This window comes from Grus americana, chromosome 8 (genome assembly GCF_028858705.1).
Source record: "Grus americana isolate bGruAme1 chromosome 8, bGruAme1.mat, whole genome shotgun sequence".
Classification (NCBI taxonomy): domain Eukaryota; kingdom Metazoa; phylum Chordata; class Aves; order Gruiformes; family Gruidae; genus Grus; species Grus americana.
In genome coordinates this window covers 34,051,061-34,074,279 of record NC_072859.1, presented here as the reverse complement: position 1 = coordinate 34,074,279, position 23,219 = coordinate 34,051,061, and the positions used below count along the sequence as shown (strand labels likewise).

General features: G+C 43.0%; 1 protein-coding gene across 3 annotated transcripts in view; it reads right to left on the bottom strand.

Moving 5' to 3' along the window:
• Positions 1-744: 744 nt before the first annotated feature.
• The window catches only part of DNAJC6 (DnaJ heat shock protein family (Hsp40) member C6), a 50,806-nt gene continuing 28,331 nt past the window's right edge, over positions 745-23,219 (bottom strand). For all 3 annotated transcript variants that reach the window (XM_054833443.1, XM_054833442.1, XM_054833441.1), the window contains 15 exons: positions 19,474-19,596; positions 17,160-17,293; positions 16,201-16,395; positions 15,678-15,795; positions 14,859-14,938; positions 14,485-14,678; positions 14,310-14,390; positions 12,975-13,421; positions 10,533-10,685; positions 9,131-9,199; positions 8,200-8,334; positions 6,443-6,703; positions 5,929-6,074; positions 3,820-3,996; positions 745-2,876 (listed from right to left, as the gene is read on the bottom strand). In XM_054833443.1, the coding sequence (XP_054689418.1) occupies positions 2,775-2,876; positions 3,820-3,996; positions 5,929-6,074; positions 6,443-6,703; positions 8,200-8,334; positions 9,131-9,199; positions 10,533-10,685; positions 12,975-13,421; positions 14,310-14,390; positions 14,485-14,678; positions 14,859-14,938; positions 15,678-15,795; positions 16,201-16,395; positions 17,160-17,293; positions 19,474-19,596 (2,415 nt within the window). In that variant the 3' untranslated portion in view covers positions 745-2,774. The remainder of the gene's footprint in view (positions 2,877-3,819; positions 3,997-5,928; positions 6,075-6,442; positions 6,704-8,199; positions 8,335-9,130; positions 9,200-10,532; positions 10,686-12,974; positions 13,422-14,309; positions 14,391-14,484; positions 14,679-14,858; positions 14,939-15,677; positions 15,796-16,200; positions 16,396-17,159; positions 17,294-19,473; positions 19,597-23,219) is intronic.

The following is a 23,219-nucleotide window of genomic DNA, read 5'->3' as shown; positions in this document are numbered from 1 at the left end:
AGGTTTTCTTTAGATATCTCCCATCTCTACCTATCAGATCATCTTGCTTCATACCCTCTGATACAGCTTTTTTTCCCCCAATTTAATAATTTTTTTAAATAATTTAGTACCAAAAAGAATGCCCAATTAAACCAGCAGGGTTTAAGTCAATAAAGTGTTCACCTGAGGCATTTAGCATGTGCTGACTTGCTTGGCATAGTGGCATAAGAATAGGTAGCGACAAATTATTTCCAAAATGTCTTAATTTGGGAAAAGCACCTGGAATGCTGACCTGTGAATTACCTTGTCTAAGCAAGCAGAAGGCAGAAGCAAGTTACTGTTTTCTGTTTCAGCTGAGTCGAAGGATTTTGCTCTTACACATGAAAGGCTGCATCTTTTTCCATTGCAAAAAAGTTGTCTAAATTAAACCCTTACTGTTCTTACAATCTGCTCGCAGTAATGGGAACGGAAGTGTTTGCTCTTGAGGAAATGAGTTGTAGTAAAAGAAAGTATTTGTCTCTCCAGCAAGTAATTTCGTGTTACCTTTGTGGATATCATAGGTCTCACCTAACCCCGCACTAGAGCAACAACAGAGGCGTTCGTCATGCGCAGAAGATGTTGCAGACAAAAGAAGTTTCCATTTAACACACATGGATTCGTCGCTGTTTACCCAGCATTTGCAGAGAAATTAGTCTGAACTGTGTTTAAAGGAAGAAGGTAGAGGTTTTTCCCCACAAGCACAAAAAAACCACCCTGAATATGTTAATTTGAGCTTTTTAATGTATATACAAATGTTTTAGACCAGTCACAATTTCATTGAGTATATACTGTATTTACAAAAATTACAATAATTTAGTCAAACAGTAAACCTGAACATTGATAACCTCTGTCACTACCAGATATGACAAGAAATTTTTTAATTTTTTTTAGTTAACTATTTTGATATACATACATCCTAATACTTTCATGCATCCATAAAAACATTAGGGATGGAAGTAATCAAAGCTTAAGTGGGGTAGGGTTTCTTTTGGTAGATAAAGTTTAACGATGGAGTTGTATTTTGTGAAGGTATGAGTATTCAGAGTTATGTGCCATGACAAACTTGATACAAAGCTAATGTAGTTTTCATCATTAAAAAAGTACAGTATAGTAATGAGATCCTTTTTATTATATAGGCATAGGTCACAATATCTACAAATGTGAATGAGAAACAATAAACCAACAAATCACAGGAACATGATTCACATTCCAGTTATCTCTTTAAATAAGACAAGCACATACTGGATCAAAACATTAATAAATAACATCCAGTTTGTTACTATTATCTTAAGGTCTTTTATACAAAAGGAGACCTATGTGTTGGTTTCACATTTTCAATTAATGGTAGTAAATAATGGACCAATACAACAAAAGGATGACTTTTATACAGAAAGCAGTGTACTTTGACACACTGTCTTTGCAGTAAAAGTTTTGCCACTTGAAAACATAAGTGCAACGACAAGTGGATTGTCTTTAAAAACCACCAGCTTTAAAGACTCGGATTGGATGGCAACCTATTCCTCAAGCAGTAAATACAAATGATTTCCTGCCCATCTTCTGAACATACCCGCCCTTTCAAAGCTCAAATACAGATACAACGTGTTGGTAAAGAAACTGCTAGCTTTTATTATTCTACAAAAGGAGAATGCCAGAATTTGGGGTGAAGAACGTAACTCGTTTAACTAGGAAAGATGCTTCCAGCTGTAGCATCAGAGATATTTCTCTGTGATATTATTGCTTTGGTCCAATATAAACTTTTAAGATAATCAATTTGTACTGTATTTACCTCAAAAATCAGACCTGGTCCACAGATGCCTACATGACAGCTTGCACACCATGGTCTGAAAAGTGAAGTTGCAACAGGTTGCATCCTGCCAAGAGCCTTTGCCAAGTGCTCTGGAGCTGATAAAGGCATAGAGGTGATACAAGTGGGCTGGAAAAAGTCTTCCGAATCCTCAGGAGGGGAATTGTTACCTATAGACTGGGAAGTTTCTAAAACAGCAGAGATTTAGTTTGTCGGTATTTCTTTTGTTTGATGGTTTCAAGCTACTGATGAGAACTGCATGGGTACATGATCATTCTTCACTTTTACAAATCTGGGTTCACTCTTCCCCTCCAATTCCCTGTTCTGTGAGGTGAAGTACAGTACTAATGCATAAAGCAGCAGCAGTCAGCTGCCACACTGATCTAACCCAGGATTCAGCTTTGTCTCTATTCAGGCATACTACACTGTAGGAGCAATTAAGCAGCAAATGGTGACTGTTAGAAGTGCGCCTAAACCACATCTGAGCACTTAAATTTGATAAAGGTTGATCCAAACCTAGAAAGAAAGTACATCAAAGTTTGGGCTTCACCACCAGTTATTGAACTCAACTGAAGTGTTGCCATATCACACACACAAAAAAAAATAAATAGGAAATTCACTAGCTACACTGTGTCAGAGACAGAACAATTCCGCCTTTTCCTAGAATGTGTCCTCTCTCGCCCCACTTGAATCCAAAGAAAAATAGAAAAGTTCCAAGAAACTGTAACCCCGTGGCTCTCACATGGCAAGCCAGGTGGCTAGAGTTCCTCTGAGCTCAGAATTCTTGCTACAAGTATAAGGAAACCTTTCTCTTGTTCTCCATGATAAGTATTAGGCTCTTAGTTTTACAAAACTTCTGAATTTCCAGCCAGAGTTTGGTTGATCTGTGACATTTGTGACAAGAGACTATATAAGCACTAGCACAGGTCTGTAGTGGAGACTGAGAAAGTAGTTAATACAAGGGTTTTTGTCCTTGGTTTTCAAATTCTGACCAGGCATCATTTAGCTCCATAAATATCATCTTTGCATATTGTTCATATGGCTGCCCAGTAGCCTGGAATAAAAAGAGAAAGAGAGATATCACATCTACCAAACCAGACTATAAAACCACACATCTACCAAATCAGACTACAAAAAGTTGACATTTGAGCAGCTAGGTTCTCAAGCAGTTATCATTGACTTTCCATGAATGGTTTTCACTTATTCTTTCACAGGAATAAGCTACAGTTGAGGGCTGCTTACCTTGCTTACAGCTTAAGAATTTCTTGGTTCTTCAGCTCTTCTGCTCCTCAGAAGTGATAACCCCCAAATGTGATAAAGCACTGTGGTCCCAAGGGCAAAAAAAAAATTTAAAAATATCTAACCTAGGCTTTGTAAGAGGCATTTTACCTGCACTGAAGGGGAAGAGCTGCCACCTGACACAGTTACCTGATAAAAGCGGTACTCCTGCAAGCCTCTGGGCAGCGCACGTCTTCTCAAGCCTTGCCCACTGCCCTGAAATTCTCAGGGCCTCCATTCCCTTCAAAGCGGAAGCATCATCACCACCACAGGGCTTTCCCAGACAGCGTCATTGCGCTCTGGTTGGCAAGCGTAAGCAGCGAGACCACAAGCCACAAGTTGGATAATCAGATAACCTGATTCTTCCATTTTAGAAGTTTGAATTTAAGACCCCTGTCCCTTCATATACCTTTATCGCACCCTCATCTCCATTAGCAGGCACAATATTCTGGGCTGTTGTTCCCTACCAGTATGGCTTACAGTCAAAGTGAGGGTGACAAAAGCTGAAGATCTGAATTGCTGTTGCTTGGAGCAGCACATACTAAGCATAGTCTTGGGGCTGGGAGTGGTTAGAGTTCTCACAGAAACTGGCAAAAAAAAACTTGACCTACTACCTTCTACAAAGCTGTTTGCACCAATACATTAAGCAATCACATTCAACACTATAATTAAGAGAACAGTGACAATTTCTGAACAACGTGAAACTAGGAGAACCTTACCTTGTCAGGATGAACGACAAGCACTGCCCGCCGGTAGACCTTCTTCACTTGCTCTGGCGTGACAAGATCTGCCATACTAACAGGTTTCCACTTGGTCTCCCCTGCCCATAAGACTGTATGCATTGTGGACAGCAGGGCTCTTATATTTCTCTCCTTCCCTTCAATCCATTCCAGGACCTGGAGAGAAGAATGTGAGTCTCAATTTATGCCTTACATTAGATATTCCAGTAGGAAAAAGCTTCTTCATTTGAATAGCAAATGACTCTGAGGAGCATCTTACATTTCTTTCCAAGCTTTAGAAAACCTTTGGATGATATTTGTCAGTCTCTACTTTGTCATTAATTTTTATAACACTGCTTGAAAGTTAAGACACACCTTGAGCAACATCCCTGCTAAAAATACTGAGTTGGTAACGCTTATGAACAGTCATTAGATGGAACAGTGAAAAGATAGATGAAATGTTTAACTGTAGGGCTCTTTAGCAAGCTTAATTGCACACCTAAAGTAAGGTCAACTAGAACTCTGCTGTGGAAGTGTATCTTCTGTGCATCTCTAGAGTTAAGCCTTCTAAAGACTCACATTGAAGGTTGGCTCCAATACAAATCTTTTTTAAGTTCTAAGTCAGAAGCCTCAATTCTCTCCACATGCCTATTTGCTACCTGCAATCCAGCAGTTAAATAAAGCAACAGGTAGGGCACTTGCCTAGATGATTTAGTTCCCCTTAGTGGTTGTCATCATAGCCTACAGCTGGGGAAAGGGAGGAGGAAAGGGAAGTAAATGTGAAAACCAAAGCATAAATAGATTTAACAGTTCCAGGCTGAAGAAGTGACTCGAAATAAAATGCATCAGAGGGAAGGGACAATCAGCTGGGTGCTTCAGTGTGCTGGGGGGTGTTGCACACATTAAGTAGTACCACAGAAATCGCTGAAGTTGTTTAGCTTATGAATTGGGAAAAAGTATTGCCTGCTTCATGGCCCAACAGCTGTCCAGCTTGGTTACGAGTGGCTGACGTCTGTGTCCAGTGTGGTTGCTGGCACATGCTTTCCAAAGGTTAAAGCTTTTCCACAAGATTAAAAAAATATAATAATAAATTAAAAAAAAAAATCACTCATTCTGTTTTCTGGAAGTTTTCTTGGCTTTTGCTTGGGCTTTTCCTCTCAGCTCTGTATCCTTCTGTAATTGTAATTTGTGGCTTCACACTGCAAATGTAGAGCAGGACAGACTGAATTTCTTTCCCTTCATAATAGATATGTAGTCTGGGAATTTATTGAGGTGAGATGAGAGAATTCCAAAGCAGGCAGGATTAATGAGACAGAGGATTAGTTCAATTAGCTGTGCCTGCTAATCAGGGCTGGACTGATGTGGAAGACCAGCAGCCCTGACAGTAATGCTGAGCAAGCCACTGTTTTTCCAGAGTCTGGTTTAGGACAGAAATGTAACCTTGGCATTTTAAATCTATTCCAAAGGAAGTTCACATCTCCAGGGAAGGCAGGAGAACTTACTATATGAACAAATAGTAGGAAGTTAATCACTGTCTGCCCCAAGGCAATCTCATCATGGGGAGAACATCCTCATTTCACCAAAACCTGGGTTTGGCAGCAGGACTGGCAGAGCCGGTCACTGCTCTTACCTGGTGTATTCGTGAGAAGCTATTTCAGAAGAGAGTTTTCACAAACTCACCACTTTTGCTAAGTAGCATCTCTCATTTTGATGAGATAGTGGAGATTCTTCCAGATATTCCCAACACCTGCAGTGTTTGACTTTGTCTTTCTGGTCACACTAGCTCATTGCACACAACTGGGGAGCACAGTGGTTGATGATGCCATCAAGTTCAGACACCTACTTTCTGGAGAGCAAGCATGAGAGAGAGCACGTGGTCTCTGGGACGCAGCAACGCTGTGGAGGCTCCGCACGAAAGTGAGTGCTAAAACAGGAGGATAGCTTCTGGCACTATGTGACCTGAAAGATTTGCTCAGCTGCCTCACACACAGGATGGCTAGTGGCTTCCTGCCCCCTCCACCTTTCCCGGACAGTGCTTCAAGCAGCCTCCGGCATGATGAGAACAAAAGACAGTGAATTGTTAAGAGCATAAACAAAAATATTGCTTACTTTGAGTTTTTCAGGGTCCATCTCCTTAGCCATTTCTTCTTTTCTCATCTCAGCTATTGTTTTGGGGCCCTTCTTGTCCTTATGGGCATTAAAACCTTGACCAGATAGTAGATCTTCAAAATCTGCAGACACTTTTGGTTTTGAATCTTGAAAAACAAGAAGATTTGAAGTTATTCCCACAATACAGGTTTATTTAATGCTGTTTTTCTACCCAAGCCACCCACACACACTTACAACTGTAACAATCTCCTAGTGCTAATGAGCGTGCAGGTTCTCAAAAAAGAGGTTTGGGCTAATGTTACTTTTGAATTATTATTATTATTATTGAAGCCTATTTGGAATACAGGATTTCCTAAATATTAGAGTCTAGGACTGGACAATTAGTGTTGAACTTGATATATCATCAAATGATCAGCATGACTTCCTTGCTTTGACACCCCCCCCCTTAGGGTGTTTGAACATTGAAGCAATATTAGGAGCCAACCTTTTGGATGCTGAACTCTGAAAAGCTTACCAACATTAGCTGGTCCTTTTCCGCGTTCGTTTTGTGCTCCCGGCATTGCTGAGAAACTCACATTGTAATTGGGCTTGTTCTGGGGCGAGGCATGAGGCATGCTTGGCTGGGCTTTGGGTTGCGCCTGCTGCCAGCCATAGCCGGCTCCTTGCTGCCAGCCACTGCCGCCCATGGGCTGGGGAGAGGGTTTCTGCGGCGAGGGGGGGAATCCTCCGCCCATGCCTGTTGGCGTGGTTGGTTTACTGGCAAACGAAGGGCCACCTGCAGGGCAGGGGGAAAGGAATGACGGTGTGCATTAGCAAACAGGACTTGCCTTCCAAAAAGGGAACCTAAATAAAATCCCCCAGGCAGCTGGCTTCTATTTTCAGCTCTGCCACAAACTTATTTTTGCAACATCAAGCAAAGCCCTTCAACTTTCCCGTCACTGCTCCGTAAGCTGCTTAAAAGACAGAACCTGCCTTTGAGGATTGCACAGGAATTGGAGTAGCAGCTCGTCGGGGAAACACAGGGAAAGCTACGTGCAGCTAACTGGGAACTACAGCTCCTGTGTGCTGTGGTGGCAGCATCAGGTTGACATATGTTGAAATAGTATTTCCTTATGCTGTGCTGATGTAACACTATCCCACAGAGCTGTGTGTTCCAGCATCTTATTTAGGAGATACTCCTCTGTGTTTGTGGTGGGAGGTACGCAGTGTTAATGCTTTATTATTTGAGACTAACATCCACACTCAACTTTGAGCTCTGAGACACATCATGGAAACTGAATGAAGTGCTTTTAACTTAGTCATGAACAACAAAAACATGGTTAAGTATCCTGTGGATGCCAAGTCATTTGTTTTTAAGCTCCATAACTTTGCTACAGAACGCATGTTTTAAAAACACCTTCATGGCTCTGACATGGGTCTTGGCATACTTTTTATTTTGCTCCTGCAGAGCAGCTAGTGATCCAGCAGAGGGAACTGGGATACCTAATTCCAGAACCATGCTGGTACTGACGCAAAGGAGAAAACAAACATCAGCTAAAACCACAAAGCTTGCAAAGAGCTGAGGGCAGTGACAAAGGGAAGAAAAATCTATTTACCAGAGTCAGAGAAGCTGACATGCTGGGTTTTAAGGAAAACTTAAATAATTTGTCAGACATGCCTTTTTAACACAGGGGTCAAGGGTTTGCTGATCCTTTTCTGAGATAAAACAAGGAGAAAATGCTTGTCTAAGCAGTCAAGCAAACAGTCCTTTGTAGCCAGGTGCAAATGAAAATGGGTTCAGGCTGCACCCTTAGATAGTGCTGCAAATTAGAGGCAGACCAGTGAGGTTCTACAGGTTTCCTCACAAAGGACAAAAATGAGTCAAGTCTAGAAGGAAACAATTCCTCAGGGACCTCAGTGGTTTGGAAGACCCAAAGTCTGCTCCCAAGCACTGCTCCAAGGTCTGTAGCAACGGTTCTCCAGTCAGAGTTAGACCCAGCGCATCCTTAGCCAGAGACTCTTCAGACTTACGAGACATGCTTTGCAATCCGTACAGGCTACAGAGGTCCTAACAAGTTCTTAGCAGCTTTTTGATAGAGGAGCAGTAAAAGCACAGATTTGTGAGAGCTTACAGAGAATCAGGTAGAAAGGAAAGCTGGAAAGCAGCACTGGCATGCAGGTAGGCTGAGAGGACCCACAGAGCTCTGTCACATATCAGGCTGTTCATCCTATTTCTCTAAAACAGAGCTGGTACTTTTTTTTTTTTTTTTTTTTAAAAAAAGGGATGCAAACCTGCTAAACTTGCTCCAAGAGTTCCCAGATCAGCAAATGGATCCAGTGTTTGGGGTTTAGGCTGATGAGTGGGAGTGCTATGGAGGGATCCAGTAGGACTGGTGGCAGCTGACTTACTTCCCACACCTAGGCCACCTTAAACATTGGGGAAGAAGGAAAAAAAAAAAAGGAGAAAAGGAAAAAATAATTCAGTTTTTATCCCTGTTTTACATGAGTGCAGCTCTTACCCAGTGCTCAGTCACATGATGTTAGAAGACTGCTGTTAAAATTAAGTGTACTATTGTCAGGTTCCTAAGCAGTCTCAACTCAGCGTTGGCCCAGACTAGTTGCACACCCACTCACAATTAGACTCAGCAACAAAAATGTTCCCCAGACTGTCTATGATGACAGAGTAATTGTGATAAATGGATATATTTTAAGAACCAGAAGCCTTTATTTTAAGAACTAGAAGCCTTCAGGAAGCAACTTTTGGTAGGACATACATACTTTCCCAAGATTAGAAAGAATCATGCTATTGTTCAGTGGCATCCCAGGAAAACATAACACATCCCAGGTTCTTCTCTTGGCTCTACACTGGAATGAAACACGAGTATATACACCCTCACTGAGCCTCTGTCCCACCGCAGGCCCTGGTTTCTTGAGGAAGGAAACCCAGATTTTTGAACAGAAAGAGTTTGGTAATCTCTAGCCAGATCCTCACTTGGATGACTGGGAGACCAGGATGTCAGGCTGCATACCTGCTGCTGCTGAGATGAGACTAACTAACATCCCGATGGAAGTTTTGTCGGATTAGTCAAAATGCCAAGCAGCAGCAGGAGGGAACCTGTTCTCTACAGTCATTGGTAACATCTTCCATCTGCATCTCCTCTCTCAGGGCTCCTTAAGGGGTTTTTTTTTTTTGCTAAGTGTCCTGAATTTTTATGATACATACCTGGTTTGTTGGGCCAGTCCCAACCACCGGAAACATCTGGCTGTATGGAAACCGTTGGTGTGCTAGAAGCTAAGCAGAATGATTACATAGAAATATCTCAAACTAACAGAGCAAAACCAACATCATCCAGTGTCTAGGAAGGGTAGGGGGCAAGCAGCAGGAGAGACAGTATTGTGTCCAACCGCTATTTGCTAATTAGAAGTGAACCTCACCACCACAATGGGCATTACAAATTTAATGTTTATTTCTGATCTCATACTGTACAGAAGTAATTGGGAAGGACGCAGATTTACAGTGTTCATTTTATGGTGGCTTTGGTCAGAGGCTTTATATACTTATTTATAAAAGCCTTACCACCAGAATAACACGTGGGGTTTGGGGTTTCTGAATACATCTCAACCCAAGGAAATACTCTACATGCAAAGGGCAAGGATGGAGAGAAGAAAACCACAGTGAAACAGCCCACACAGATGTAAACCAGAAAGAACACACACAGTCCTTCCTTTAATCCTGTATCAAATAAAGCCCGTACATCTACGCAGTTCACCCTGCCAGCAGTTCATTATCCAGAGACACTAGCACTGTAATTTAATACCTCATCACGCTGGGATACCATTTAAATTCCTCTCATTAGTGCGGCCAGCTCCAAGTGGGACCCAACCGCCTTATTCACAGAGTTAATATCCAATACCCGAGTTTGGCAAAGGAAGGATGTGAGCAGTGCCAGCAGCACACTAGTTCCCTCCTTTGTTGTTTTGGCTTTCCAGCAAGACTGTTGCACCCAAGGGACATGCATTAGATGATCAGACACAAACGAATTTGTACCTCAACGCATTTCAGAGAAAGTTACAACATTAAGTTTTGGCACCGGGGGAGAAGGGGACAACTAAGGGACATTTCAAACAAAGTAAGAGAAGAAAAAAGTCATATAAAGAAAAAAATCCCTTCTCTTCAAATTCAGTTGTGAATTTGGCCAGGATTACCTTCAGATCTAAAGAAAGCAGATGCCTGTAGCTAAAATCACCAAAGGACGTGTGTTTTCTCTAGCAAGCTTAACATGCCATGCTCTATTTACCTCAATTAATGGTAGTTTGGTTCAAATGAGACCTCATAACCACAGGAACATGCAGGCAGACATCCTTCACGGTCTCTTTTTCTCTTGCATACAAATAGCTTATTAATTAAGTATAAGACTTGAGCAAAACAAGTCCCATCCTGCCACACTGCAAATTATGAATATGCTTTAAGTCTAGAGACAAAAAGCTCTTTCCTGTTTAGTGGGGTTTCTGTGGTTTAGAGTCATTTTATGGTAAGCATCAGTTTGTACTCCATAGCTCCTTCGCTATTTAAAAGCGGCATTCCATGTTTACTTAAATGCACTAGAAGAGCCTCACTTTCTTACCCATGTGAAAGGGATCGCTGTGCACAGTTGGTGAAGGACTTCTTGTTGCTTGAAGAAAAGGATCACCAGAGACAGCTGATGAACCAAGAAAGGAACCCAGGAGGTCTGGACCAGTTTGCTTAGGGCTACTTCCAAATGGATCAAAGGCAGTTGCTGTGAAAACATATTTGGGAAAACTAAATCATTAACTTGTACAATGAATGTGCTTCAGGGGAAAAGACACTGGTGTGCAGAGAAGAAAACCTGATACCTGCAGATACCAAATAGGAGACAGCATCTGGAAAGTGTGAGGGCCCTAGTCAAACGCTACGGGACAGAGCGCCACACGACTCGGTCGTGGCAACGCACTTGTTGATCCCATCCGTCTTTGCCAAAGAGAGGGGCTGAATTTCAGAGCAAAGTGAGTATTTAGATACTTCAGATGAAGTTTCAAGGTACTGCCAATACATAAATGGATGGTGAGGGGCAGCCTGGAGCTTGCAGTTAGCACCCTGGCACAATTCCTGCTTCCTCTCAAGAGCTGAATGCAGACCAAGATGATTTTAGGCTGTCAAAGGTTATATATGTTGAGGGTAAAAGGACTGTCTTTTAGAAACAGCTTTAGAAAATAACCAGTATCTTTCCTATATACTATTGCTTGTTACGAAAATTCAGTTCATTCTCAAACTCCATTTTTGATCAATTTGTTTAGCCTACTGTCTTTCATGTAAAAAACCAACAAACCTAGCCAGAAGAAACCCCCACGAAGTCACGCAAATTCTTATTTGCCAACAATTTTAAGGTAAAGAGCATCTTGAACAGAGATGCAATATATACTACTGTAAGAGAGTTACAATCCTGAGACACTATGCATTGTTAGTGATGCTACTCATTACTTATGTTATTGTTTAGGATACTCAAAATATTACTAGTCTTCACTTTTCTTGCAAGCTCTTATTCTTGCTTCCCTCGTTTGGGACAATTTAGCTGTGCAATACCTTCCCTCTCCCTTTCAAGCACCAATCTGGCCTTTGCAAAGCAGCATCATACAACTCCTGTTGTTATGCTGCTCACCAATAACATCCAGAAATCTTTTCCTGATACTGGTGCTGCATCTTCTGCCTGGTGAGGTGCATGTCTGCACATCCTTCCCACGCCCGGGCGAAAGCTCTCGGGCTGAGCATACCACAGCCACAGCAAGATGAACCTTCTCCATATACAACTGGCCCAATTTCTTCCACTGAAACTTCTATTCTTCTCCCGTCTCCTGTGTCCAAGTCCTCGTTCTCCTCTTCCCTCCCTTCACAAGTCTTGTACAAGGAGATGATAACTGCTCCTGTCCCTTTTGCTTTGAAAAACACCATAGGTAAACCTGGTCTTTGAGAGTATTAGTAGACAAACCTCCCCAAGCCCACAGGTTTTTTATTCTAGCCAAGAAAGGAGGACTCAAGAAAAGGCTTCAGAAATTGGCTGCATGGCCATCTTGTGGTAGGTGCTACCAGCGTCAGCCCCAGCATTGCCCAAGCCTGCGCCTCCTTAACAAAATCAAATAAATACTCTTTCTGTACATGAAAGTTGGCAGGCGCTGCAAATGCTTTATTGCTGAGAAAGAGTTAAGTAAGCATACTGTTCTCCTTGAATCAGGTACACGTTGACAATGCCAGCTCTTACGCTGTAACGTAAAGGATTAGGCCAAACCAAACACAGGAACGCTGTGCAGCTTGGTGCACTGCACAGAGACCCACTGTCAGATGTGGCCACTTGTTCGCATTTTGCCTTTGGCCAAACTGACCCTCTATTCCAGAGGCCCTCAGTGAGTCTGAGCAACTTGGGCTCTTCACCTGTTTCACTTGCTCTCCTCTGTTCACTTAACCTTCCAAACGATCCCTCTTTCTAATATCTATGCAACCACTCCTGCCAGCCTGATCTCCATCCGTCTTTGAAGAAACAGAAGATCTTCTCATATTGCCTATCTTGTCTGCAGAAAGATCAGAAACAACAGAACCGCACAGCCATATTTCGTAAACCAGGATCAGTATCATAGCTCCAAACCCTCTAAAATTAAAAGAGAAAATAAATCCAAACTGCTATCAGTCTAGCCAAAACCTAAGAGGCTTTTTTCTTTTTTAAATGAATACCTATTCCTCTCATATGCATTATTGGACACATAGTAAGAGCAAAACTGATGATCTCCAGTGGCTGTCAACATAACGAGCCAAACACCTGGGTGAGCTCCAGTACAGACTTTAGGGAACAAACTAGGTAATCTGGTTTGTGTTCTTGCATCAGTGTGAAGATGCACCAACACCTGAGGAGCTGGCTGGCCTCTTGGGATCCCTCACAGCTCTTAATTTTCATGAAATGAGTGTACCCAAGAGGAACCCAACAGCCCAGAGCAGCTCACCCAGGTGGGATGCTCAAAGTACACGCCCCAAGCCACACACTCGGTGTAGCCACTATTACCTTCTCCTACCCTTGGGGACGGGGATGGGGATGCCGAAGCTGCGGAACGCCGAGGCGTTGACTGCACAGATCCAGGTCCTCCCACATGGAAGACCTCCTCAGCAGCAGGCTGTCCACTTTGACTCTGGGAACTTGGCCCACCAACCCCAAACAAATCATTCAGCAAGTCTGAGTTGGAGGGGGCAGCAGTGGGCTGCGAGGGAAAACTCTTGCTCATAGGGCTACCATCCAGGCCCAGCAGGTCCACGTCTTCAGGTGGAGGCGGTGCTGGAGGCTCTTGCTGCTTTTTGCTGTGTTTTGGTGTCCCGTGAGGCTTGTCACCACTGGCATTACTGTGCTGACTGGAAAGGGACAAGAGTTCGTCATCTGACTGTTCGCTTTCCTCATGCACCAACGCTGCTCGATCCTCTGAGGTGGGGTGAGAGCTACTTTTGTCAGATTTCTGATCTAAATGATGATTAAAGATAAAATTAGGTAGCTGTTAGTTTTGTCATCACAAAGGTCCCATAAAAATCAGCTTACACGCAGAACAAAAAGCTACTGAGAAACCTACAGGCGCATTTTGCTGGATTTTAGAATGACAGTCCTTTGCAAAGATTAACCTAAAGTTTTTGTTACCCTGTATCATAAGGAGCCAGATTTATTGATCAGGAAACACAGACGGAGGTTAATTGACTCTCCTCAAGCCTGAAGAGCCAGCAAGCGTAACGCCCGCAGATACAAACTGAACAAGTTTCTGGGTCAGGACCAAGCATCCAGGACGTTCTCCAGCCATACCTCAAAATCCAGGCCAAACGAGGCTCGTTGTAAAGGAGTAGGGACATAAACCACCCTCCCAGCTGTGCCTGCAGGGACCTCTTACACCAGGCTCCTGCCTAACGCGGCGCCAGTGCCGGAGGAGGGATGCTGCATTCGGCAGTGCCGTTTTTGAGGCTTTCCGCGCTATTAAATGGCCTCTCCGACAAACTCTCAGTGCTATGTTCTCATAGCACTTTTATAAAGTGCAATATTAGGGAAAAGCGGCTTAAATTTGGTTTTAGTGTCAAGTAGACCTATGGCAAAGCTTTACGCTAGAACGATGTCGATAATTATCATTTATGGCACAAGCAGGCAATGTTTGAAGAGGACGTTGCAGGAAATTAATTCCCACTCAATTGCAACATAAGGGTGTGACCAGCAGTACGCTGTGATATAATGGGAAAGATATGTTACAATCAGATCCTTCAGCGTGACTCTGTGCTCCAGGGAGGAGGGGGGGGGGGGGGGAAAAGGAAAAAAAAAAAGTTGTTTGTCTTGTTTGAAGCAAATTTTACTTGGAAGACCAAGTCTGCATACCTTGCCAGCTGAGAGATGAGAAGAATGCACTCTGTCCAACATTTCTTATGTTATCCTGGGGTGAATCAGTGGGACCTCTACCTGCAGTAGAGAGCACCAAATAAATAAAATCAAGCAAAATAAAGTTCAGCATGCAGGTGGGCATGTAAATTGAATAAATCTATGCAGCTCTTACCCGCCAAAGCAAGAGTGTCCTGATGCTCCTGATGAGAGGAGAAGAGAATGGTGGGATTGATGTCTTTTGTTGTGAAGTTCTCCCACGGGGGAGTTAATTCAGTTTGTCTATCAGTAGACTGTATTTCTATCTCCAGTATAACATGAAAGAGCTGAGGATATTTGTCTGGAGAGTCACAGGCATCCAGTTCAGGCCTAAATTGAGACAAGAGTTGTTCAGTTACAAAAGAAAGGATATTTCTGCAAAGCTATATAAATTCTTTCAAGATAGGCATGCACAGAGACTCTTCACATTTCATCTATGAACATTCTCCTTCAGCCTTCATAAGGTTTTTATGCTTGAGGTTTGATTAATGTTCAGCATAAAATACTTACTTGGTGAATTTTAGTGTGGTTGTTCCCAGGGCTATGAATCCAGTATGGAATTGAATTTGGAATATTTGTGTGTTGGTCATCTAAAAAAAAAAAACCAAACAAAACAAAACCACAGAGCACCAGACTGTACAAGTGCTTAAATTAATGAAATATTTATAGCACATGCAGACAGTTAAGTCTACCTTACTACCAGTTACTATATAGACTCATCATAACTGCTATATAAGCTGATTCGTTCTGCTCGTTCTACAGAAAGCAGAGCTTTTCCTTCTCAAACCCAGGTATTTCCATCTGCCTGAAACCCTGCTGCTGGTGCCTACAGCAGAGTGCCTTCACAGCGTGCAGGAATATGCCTTCTTTCCCTGCTTGTCTTTATTTCTGGGATCTACTTGACACCTTAGCAGTTAAATGAAATCGATTATCTGTTTCCACTGAATACATTGGAGCAACAGGTTTGTACCCCAGGAAAATATAAGACCATTTCCCTTGCAGTAGAGCATCATCTATACAGCAAGCAGTGCCAATAACAAATTGAGCAGCAAAAAAACATTAATTGGATACTCTGCAACTTGAATATTAAGGTTTCAAACATGTAATCAGGAAAATTATTGAGATCTTGGATTAAAGTATCAGCGGCATTATGGACTTCTCCATATGAGGTTCTTCATTGTCACTTGACACTGCTCAACTTTGTGTTATGTCTGCTATCAAGTAAGGAAACTTCCATCACAAATGCCATGTGTATTCTTAGACCCCATATTTAGCCATCTCTTAGTTAGCTGCATTGCCTCTACTGTGCAAGAGAAGTTAAACTCCTACTTTTGCTTGAAGGCGTCCCCCGATGGTCGATCTCATATGGTAGACAGAAACGACGACGTCTCCATGGACAGTGGCTCCCAGTGGAATCAGGACTTTCCCTTCTTGCACACGGTATTCTCTTTGAGGGGGAAGAGAAGGAAATCCAGTTAAGGTCCCTTCCACAATGCCATTACCACCCATCAACAACGTCAACATAACAGCTGTCATCTTGTTCAGGCCAAGCAAACAGAAGTTGCGTTCAGCGCTCTGCTTAGTGTCGGGCTTAGTTGAAACAGCAACATTTCAGAGGAAACCAACACGGCACTGAACTATCTCTGTGAAGGTATCGCACCGCATCACAACTTCAGACTCATTCTGGCAGTTTATTTCAACACTAGGCACTAGTTTTCAATTAATATATGCAGTCCTTCATTTATCGGGCAGTCCAGCAATGACCACAGCATGGATATTAGACACGTCACAGCCAAACAAAAGCCTCCTCGCATTAAGCTCCTAAGGATGGTAGGAGATCCCAGAAACTCACTTCATTCTTTCATACTCCTGGGAAGTGGTAAGGATTCTGGTTTCTCCGCTGAGAACGTCGCAGAAGGGCCGGCAGCCGTTTCGTTGCTTGTTGAAACAAGGGACTGGACTGAGGGTGACTGACTTGATAGTAAGTGGTTTGCAGTGAGGAATGACGGGCTTGTCCGCTATTAGATCACAAATGTATCCTATGTATCTGCAGACAAAGAAAGCCATTACTAAAATCTCCATCCCAGGTGAGCAATTTTCATTCTGTACCATGAAATCCAGTGAAAGTGCGATTCTTTCTGTGTTCCAGGGCTGGAGTTTCCACGTACTCCAGCATCCTTGCAGCTAGCACAAAATCTACACTTCTATTTCTGTTTAATTACAGGAACTGGAGCTGAAGAGGAAGGAGGCTGGCCTTTAGCTCTGAGCTGAAGATCATTTCTCCTCACCTTTTAGGAGCAAAGGTACTGAGCAACGCTTTTTCTGGTTTACCAGTAGAAGTTTCCCTTCTATTTTACACACACATAGCGGATGAATCACTTTGTTAGTCATGTGCTGAAGGACCATTATTATTACACACGTAACACCATATCTTTGGTTTGCTCTGACAGGCGGTTTTTCCTCTGCTTAATGGAAATTGTAAAAAAAAAAAAAAAAAAAGACATTTTTACAGTGTAAATTCTTGCAAGGATGAAGTTGCAATAGGGAGAGGGATTCACCCAGGTTAACTACAGGGATTCACCCTGTTAACTACAGGTTTGTCAGCTCTCCTGAACTAGGGAGCAAAGCTATTTTAATATTTGATTTTGTTCCTCCGTTACTGTTATATCAACGTGGGTAAAATGGAGGTGGCCACAAACATCAGTTAAGAGCTGTCAACGCTAAGTACGACAGCTAACGCATGACTACTGCTTGGGCAGTTTGTAGCGTGAGGGATACAGCTCGCTTGTGTAGTGTTCAGCCATACTGTACCTCCTGTGAGATGGCCACAGGACAATTCCAGGTCTCTTTGTGTTCAGCAGCTGCATAGCAGGGCCTGGATTAGAGAAGAGGTGACAGAAACAGAACATCGCACTGACCAGAACGGCTGAGGCTGCACGGCCATCCTGTTAAGGAAAGAGGCGGGGGGAGGAAAAAAAAAAAAAAAAAAAAAGAAAATGTATAAGTACCAGAGACATCCTTTAAATTTCAGCAGAACACCTTCCGCACGTCCTTAAATCACATAAAATAATTTCTCCAGAAAGACTACGAATGAGATCACATGAGAATGAGGAGTTTCCAGTGCTGTGTCATTTGTTTAATACCTAGGACTTCAGTGAGTGGCACTGGCCTGGATCAAAGCTAAGACAAGATCCAGTAAGCAGCAAAAGCTGAAGATGGTTTTGACGATGGTTTTGAAAGCCCAGAAGTACATTTTGTCTACAAATGTTGATGTTTCATGGCTGCTCCCAAGCTGTAATATTCTAATTATTTCAAACATAGGCCTGGTACTGACCACAGGGGTCAGAGTACACCTGTCCCACAGCTGCAGGCAGTCATCTAATAGAAATTTAACCTAGGAGAGTCCACGAACAACAACAAAAATCCAGCTCAAGGCTCCCTCACCCAAACAGCTCCACAGCCCTCAACCTACAGATTGCTCCTGGACAAGTCTACATTTTATTTAGGGCGATAACGAAGGGCAGCATGCTTGCTGAGTCAAACCGATACAAAAAGACCAAAAATACAGAAAAAAAGCAAACAAGAATCAAAGTGTCCCCAGTGCCCCGGGTCCCTGCTATACCCAGGAACGTATGAGGCAATGAGCCATACGGACCATACCCCAACTCTGCTGAGCCGAACAAAAAGCCCTTCCACCAGCTTCCACCAAAATTTGGGTCTGACGCCTGCTAAGTTTTGGATGCACGTTCCTGGCACAGCGACGGGTACGAGAGCCTGCTCGGTGCTGCCGAAGCACCATGCCACCCAGCTCATCGCCTGCTTGTCGGAGGGTGACAGAAGATCCCAGAAGTCATTTACAAGAAGGAGTGGGAAACCTACTGCCCCATCAGGCAGGCAGTCACCCTCAACGTCTGAAACACAAGTTAAAAGTTACACAGGCTCCTTGCAAGTACTTATTTCAGGCACCTCTTAGGCACTCCAGCCATACTGTAGGATTTGCCATACCAGAGCTGACCCAGACCCCAGTAACCTGCTGAGCCTCAGCACATGCTCGAGGTTAACAGGATATTTGGGTTTTTTAAGGTTTAGCCCCTGCCAATTGCTCTGGAAAGATGTCTCAAGTTGATGTAAACTAAGCGGGCTTCTGCAGACTCCTTGGAGAGTGTTAAAAAGGGCTCCTTGTCCTTCACAACATTATTCAGACACTCACTGCTCAAAGGACAGAAAAGGAATTTGATTCTTGAGCTAGATTTCCAGGACTGGAGGCATCAATTGCATCTTCGTCTCTGAATGGAATTTATATCCTGTAGCCGCTGGCTGTCCTACGCAAGGCAGAAACGCCTGGCTCGTACGTAAGGTCTATGCAGTTTGGGATCAGTCATTTCCCCCATTCCTTCCAGTTTATGCCGATCAGGGCTGACAGCCTCCTGGATTTAATTTAGGCTCCCGGAGCAAACTACAGCTCTCCTTTTGGGCATTGCTGTCAATATTAAAGGTTGTATGGGGTAAATTACAAGTTAGTCATACAGAATTACAGCATTGTCCTGCGTCCATCCTATCTACACGTTGCTCAGCACCGAGTAACCCTTACAGGGGATTTAGCAACCATTTCAGCTGTGGTGCACAAAGAGGAGCAGAAGGCAACTGGACTTCTTCAGCCAGGCCTGGCAAGTAGCGACCGCAAGAGACTTTAACAACCTCAGTTTCACAGTTCAACAGAATTCCCAACTACGTGTTTTCTCCCCAACTTCCATCAGCAACCTTCAGTCTAGAGGCTGCATTTTGTCCTGTGACTACTTACAATAAAATGCAAAGCCGTAGCGGGCTGACAGCTCGGGTGAAGTTCAAACCTTTTTGCTCCTCGTCACCTCTAGCAGTTCACTGCTAGAACGATTGTGACCTCTCTTGCTTTGCGTTCCTGCTTCTCATTCAGCGTTAGGTCTTCCAGCTTAGCTATGTACCTGCACATGGCAGATGAAGCCCCTTTCCACGGGGTCAGTTTTATTACATTTCTTTTTGGATTAGAAATTGCCACCATCCTTGTATGCAGACTCCAGACACGCAACGTGCAATATGACTTATGACTCATAGCTCTAAAAACATGGTTCCTTTCCGGTGTACTTACCATGCAGTGGATGACACACACATTTTTTGGGTTCTGCTGTAGCCAGTTGTGCATGTTCTTACAGACAGCGTAGAGGTTGTGCAGACTGGGCGCTTGTCGTACTGGCCAGCTACATTCGGATACCTGCAGGAATCGCACAGTGAACAAAAGGCAGCTTCATAAGAGCATTAAGCAAGGCATGCTTTTATAAACACCTTCTGCCAAGAAACGTACTTCTCTTACAACCTAGAGTTACGTGCTTGAAACCTACTCCATCTCTTCTCATGCATAATTCTGCTCTGTGACTTTCATGAATTACGAGGAAACAAAAAAAAATTCCTCAGTTAAATAACATTATATTGATGTATTGTCACTGACTATACATTTTTAAAAAATTTACATTCCAAGTCAGATTATCTTGAGCGGCCTTTCGTAACACTCCAGTCTCGCAGCAGCGCATTGATTTCTGCTGTGTCTAATGCCTTTGTACAACTTGTCCCTAAAAACTATGGCTCTGATTTTCAAAGGATACTGAGCATCTGTTGTTCTCAGTCATTGTGTCACAGGATTTTCAAGCTCTATTCAACAGATATTAGACTGATTAAAGGGAAACTTCTGCTAAAGGAAACAAAAATCATATCTGAGTATAGTTAACATATGAGCCAGAAAAATTAATTACTTCTTAGAGCTGAAAAAACACAAATCCTAAAGTATGTCTAGTTACTGTTCATCAATGTACTAGTTCTGAGTCAGAACACTTCTCTCAAGAACAGTCCTTGCAGTCTGAAACAGCACATCAAGCAGCCTTCTACGGACATCGCCGTTTCATCTGGGTTTAATTTAATTTAATTATTTTTTTTTATTTTTTTTTAAAAAGGCGTTTCTGGTTAGAAGAAATTTAAAGGAGAAACATCATGAAGCTTGTCCTCAGACAAAGAATTGGTTCTCTCTCTCGGCTGACATTTGGATCCTGCTTAGTGAGAACCGGGGGCAGGAAGGAGATGCTTTACCCAGCTGTTCTTAAATAGCCATACGATTTCCACACCTGACCTTTCATCTCTCAGCAGAAGCAAGTGCTCCAGGTTTCATAAAACTTGTATGTAAGGTTCTCTCTTACATACACCTGCACAACATCTTACAGCAGAAACGGGAATCCTGACTCAAACCAGGGAATTACCAAGCCATGGTTTGTCTCAAGCGCTGGCTCCAGTGACGCATGGAGGATCCAGGGATGGAACGCACCGGCAGCGCTGCCTAACCCAGCGCATCCGTCCTCCTGCCTGCCTCTGCAGAACGTTTAGGAGGTTTTTGGTCAAATCTAATATCTAATTAGATATTTGTCTAATTGCTTTTTAGGCTCAGGAAAGTTTGTCATCTCCACAAAATCCTGGAATTCAGTTGTGCGCTTGGTGAGCCGGTGCAGGTTTGCATTGTAGAAGCTACCCAACGAGTCAATCCATGCTCAAGCTTTGGAAGGCAGTGAAGAACCATTCCCTGTTTACCTCTCTACAGCATCATTCTCATCCCCCATCTTCTCCTGTCTCGAGAGCTGTAGTTTATCTCATTGCTCCTGTTGTATACACTTGATTTTCCCCTTCCTCTGCCTTTTCTGTGCATTTTCAGGAAGGGCCGAGGGGGCACCAAACACCCAAAGGTTCCCTGTGTGGTAACCCCCGGTGCAGGAACGGCCAGCGTTACCTTCCTGTCCCACGGACCTGGCACTGCCACAGGACCATCGTAAAATCCAAATTACAGAGTGATCAGAAACATGTATTCAATTCTTTTATAAAGCCAGAGTACCAATACTGTAAATCACATATTTTATATTATCATGCAGATTATTTTATTATTTCTATATCAAGTGAAAGTCTTCTCCTCTGAACCCCAAATACATTTGCACCAGGTTTCTGAAGGCACAAGATCTACTCGCAATTAGATCACTAAAACACAATTCACATTCCAAGTGGCTGTTAAAATTAATATGACCAGTGACCCTTTCACTGACGATCTTCTGAACAGACCTCATGACAACACACTTTCAAGCATCTGGAAAAGCCATTATCACTTATCAAGTAAATAATATACATTTCCCAACAGTACATAATTATATATTTACTTTGCCTGTAATTACACCTCTGCCTGCTGGTTCACAATTAGGAAATTAAATACGCGCTATGTAGCATTCCATTTATTTCAAACAACCTCGCCACCACTCATGAAAGGACAACTGTACAGAAGAGCAACAGGAATTCTTCTAGAGCTTTGGAGACAAGCAGCCAGCGCTTGTTTTACTTGAGCAGTAGGGCAGCAACAGCCAAGAATGTGACCCGTCAGAGACTTTGAAGTTTGGTTTTGTTGTTTAACACTGTATTTGAGTTACATGTTTTCAAACTGCTCACACTTCTTCGAGCAGCCGTGAGCTCTCCTCTCCGGCCGGAGCAGCGAGGCAGGGGGGAGAGCAGAGCACAAATAGATTTGAGCAGCAGGTTTTAGTGTTCATAGTCCCCTCTTCTCCACAAGAAGTTGGGCGCCTGGGGCTTCATGCCCCGCACTGCCATGTCAGGGCAGGAAAATGGCCCAAGTTTTAAACAAGATAGAAATTGAAAAGCCTTTCACTTCAAAGAACAAGTCTGCATCTCAAAACTTCAGCTCATCTGGCATCTGCATCCAGAAGATACTCTTAATGTGATTTTTACCTCCTTGATAGCCTGTTACTATTTTTTTCCAATATATATGAAGTTCAACCTCATATTTGTAATTGTTTCATGTTTCATCTGATCTCACATATTCTGTTCTGCACATTTCATTTTCCTGAAAAATGCCTGGAGTCAGTATTTCCTAGCCCATAACCTGAAAGTACAATATTTTAATCAAAGAGGCATCATTTTCTTCCTGTGCATGTCAAGGCAATAGCTTACAAAGCACCCAGTCATGCTTCGAGTGCGAGATGCGAAGTCGTCTGTCTAGCCATTGGATAGGGTAGGAGATAAAGCCCAGGGGGTGGAGGAGTTATGACCAGGTCAAGCAATGTACCAACAGATGTTTAATGCTGGGCTTTCAAAGTAGATCTGTCTTCTTCCTCCCACCAACAGCAACAGTGATACAACAGAACCATGTGAAATGGAAGATGCAGAGCCCTCGATATCTTTTAATTAGTATTTCCCGTTCATTTACTCATATTTGAGGTCATGGCTGGTTACCGATTGCCACTGAGAAATTCGCTTCAAGTGTCAGTGATTTCTGGTGAGCAGAGCAATTGCTGAAGATAGATTCAGCGATACCTCAAATTAAAATGAAATGAGGCTTATGCAGCATGAGATTCGCTCACCCTGACTGAGGGTTAAGCCTGGCAACTGCTGTTGCCTTTTTTTGTTGAAGGCAATGAAAAATAAGAAATTAAAGAAAAAAAAAATCATCACTCCCTTGCGGGAGAGGGAAAGAACAGGAAGTTTTCTGAAAGATTAGATCTAATCTTGCATTTCAACAGCAGTATTTCATAGAGATTTCCTCTAAAAGCCATTAATGAACCAGAGCCTTGCGATGCTCCCGTATCCTGTTCTGGTTTTAGGGAAGGAAACTGGGGCAGAGACTGGAGGCTGGTTTTTAAAGTCATATGCCAATGGAAGAGCCAAAACGTCCCTTAGATCCAGTTTCCAGCCCTGTGCTTTGCTGCTAAGGGCTCCTGCTTGATTAAAGCACAACTGAAGGATGGTTCAACGTGAAAATAATCTATCTTCTCAGTAATTTCTTCCAAAGCACTTTCATTT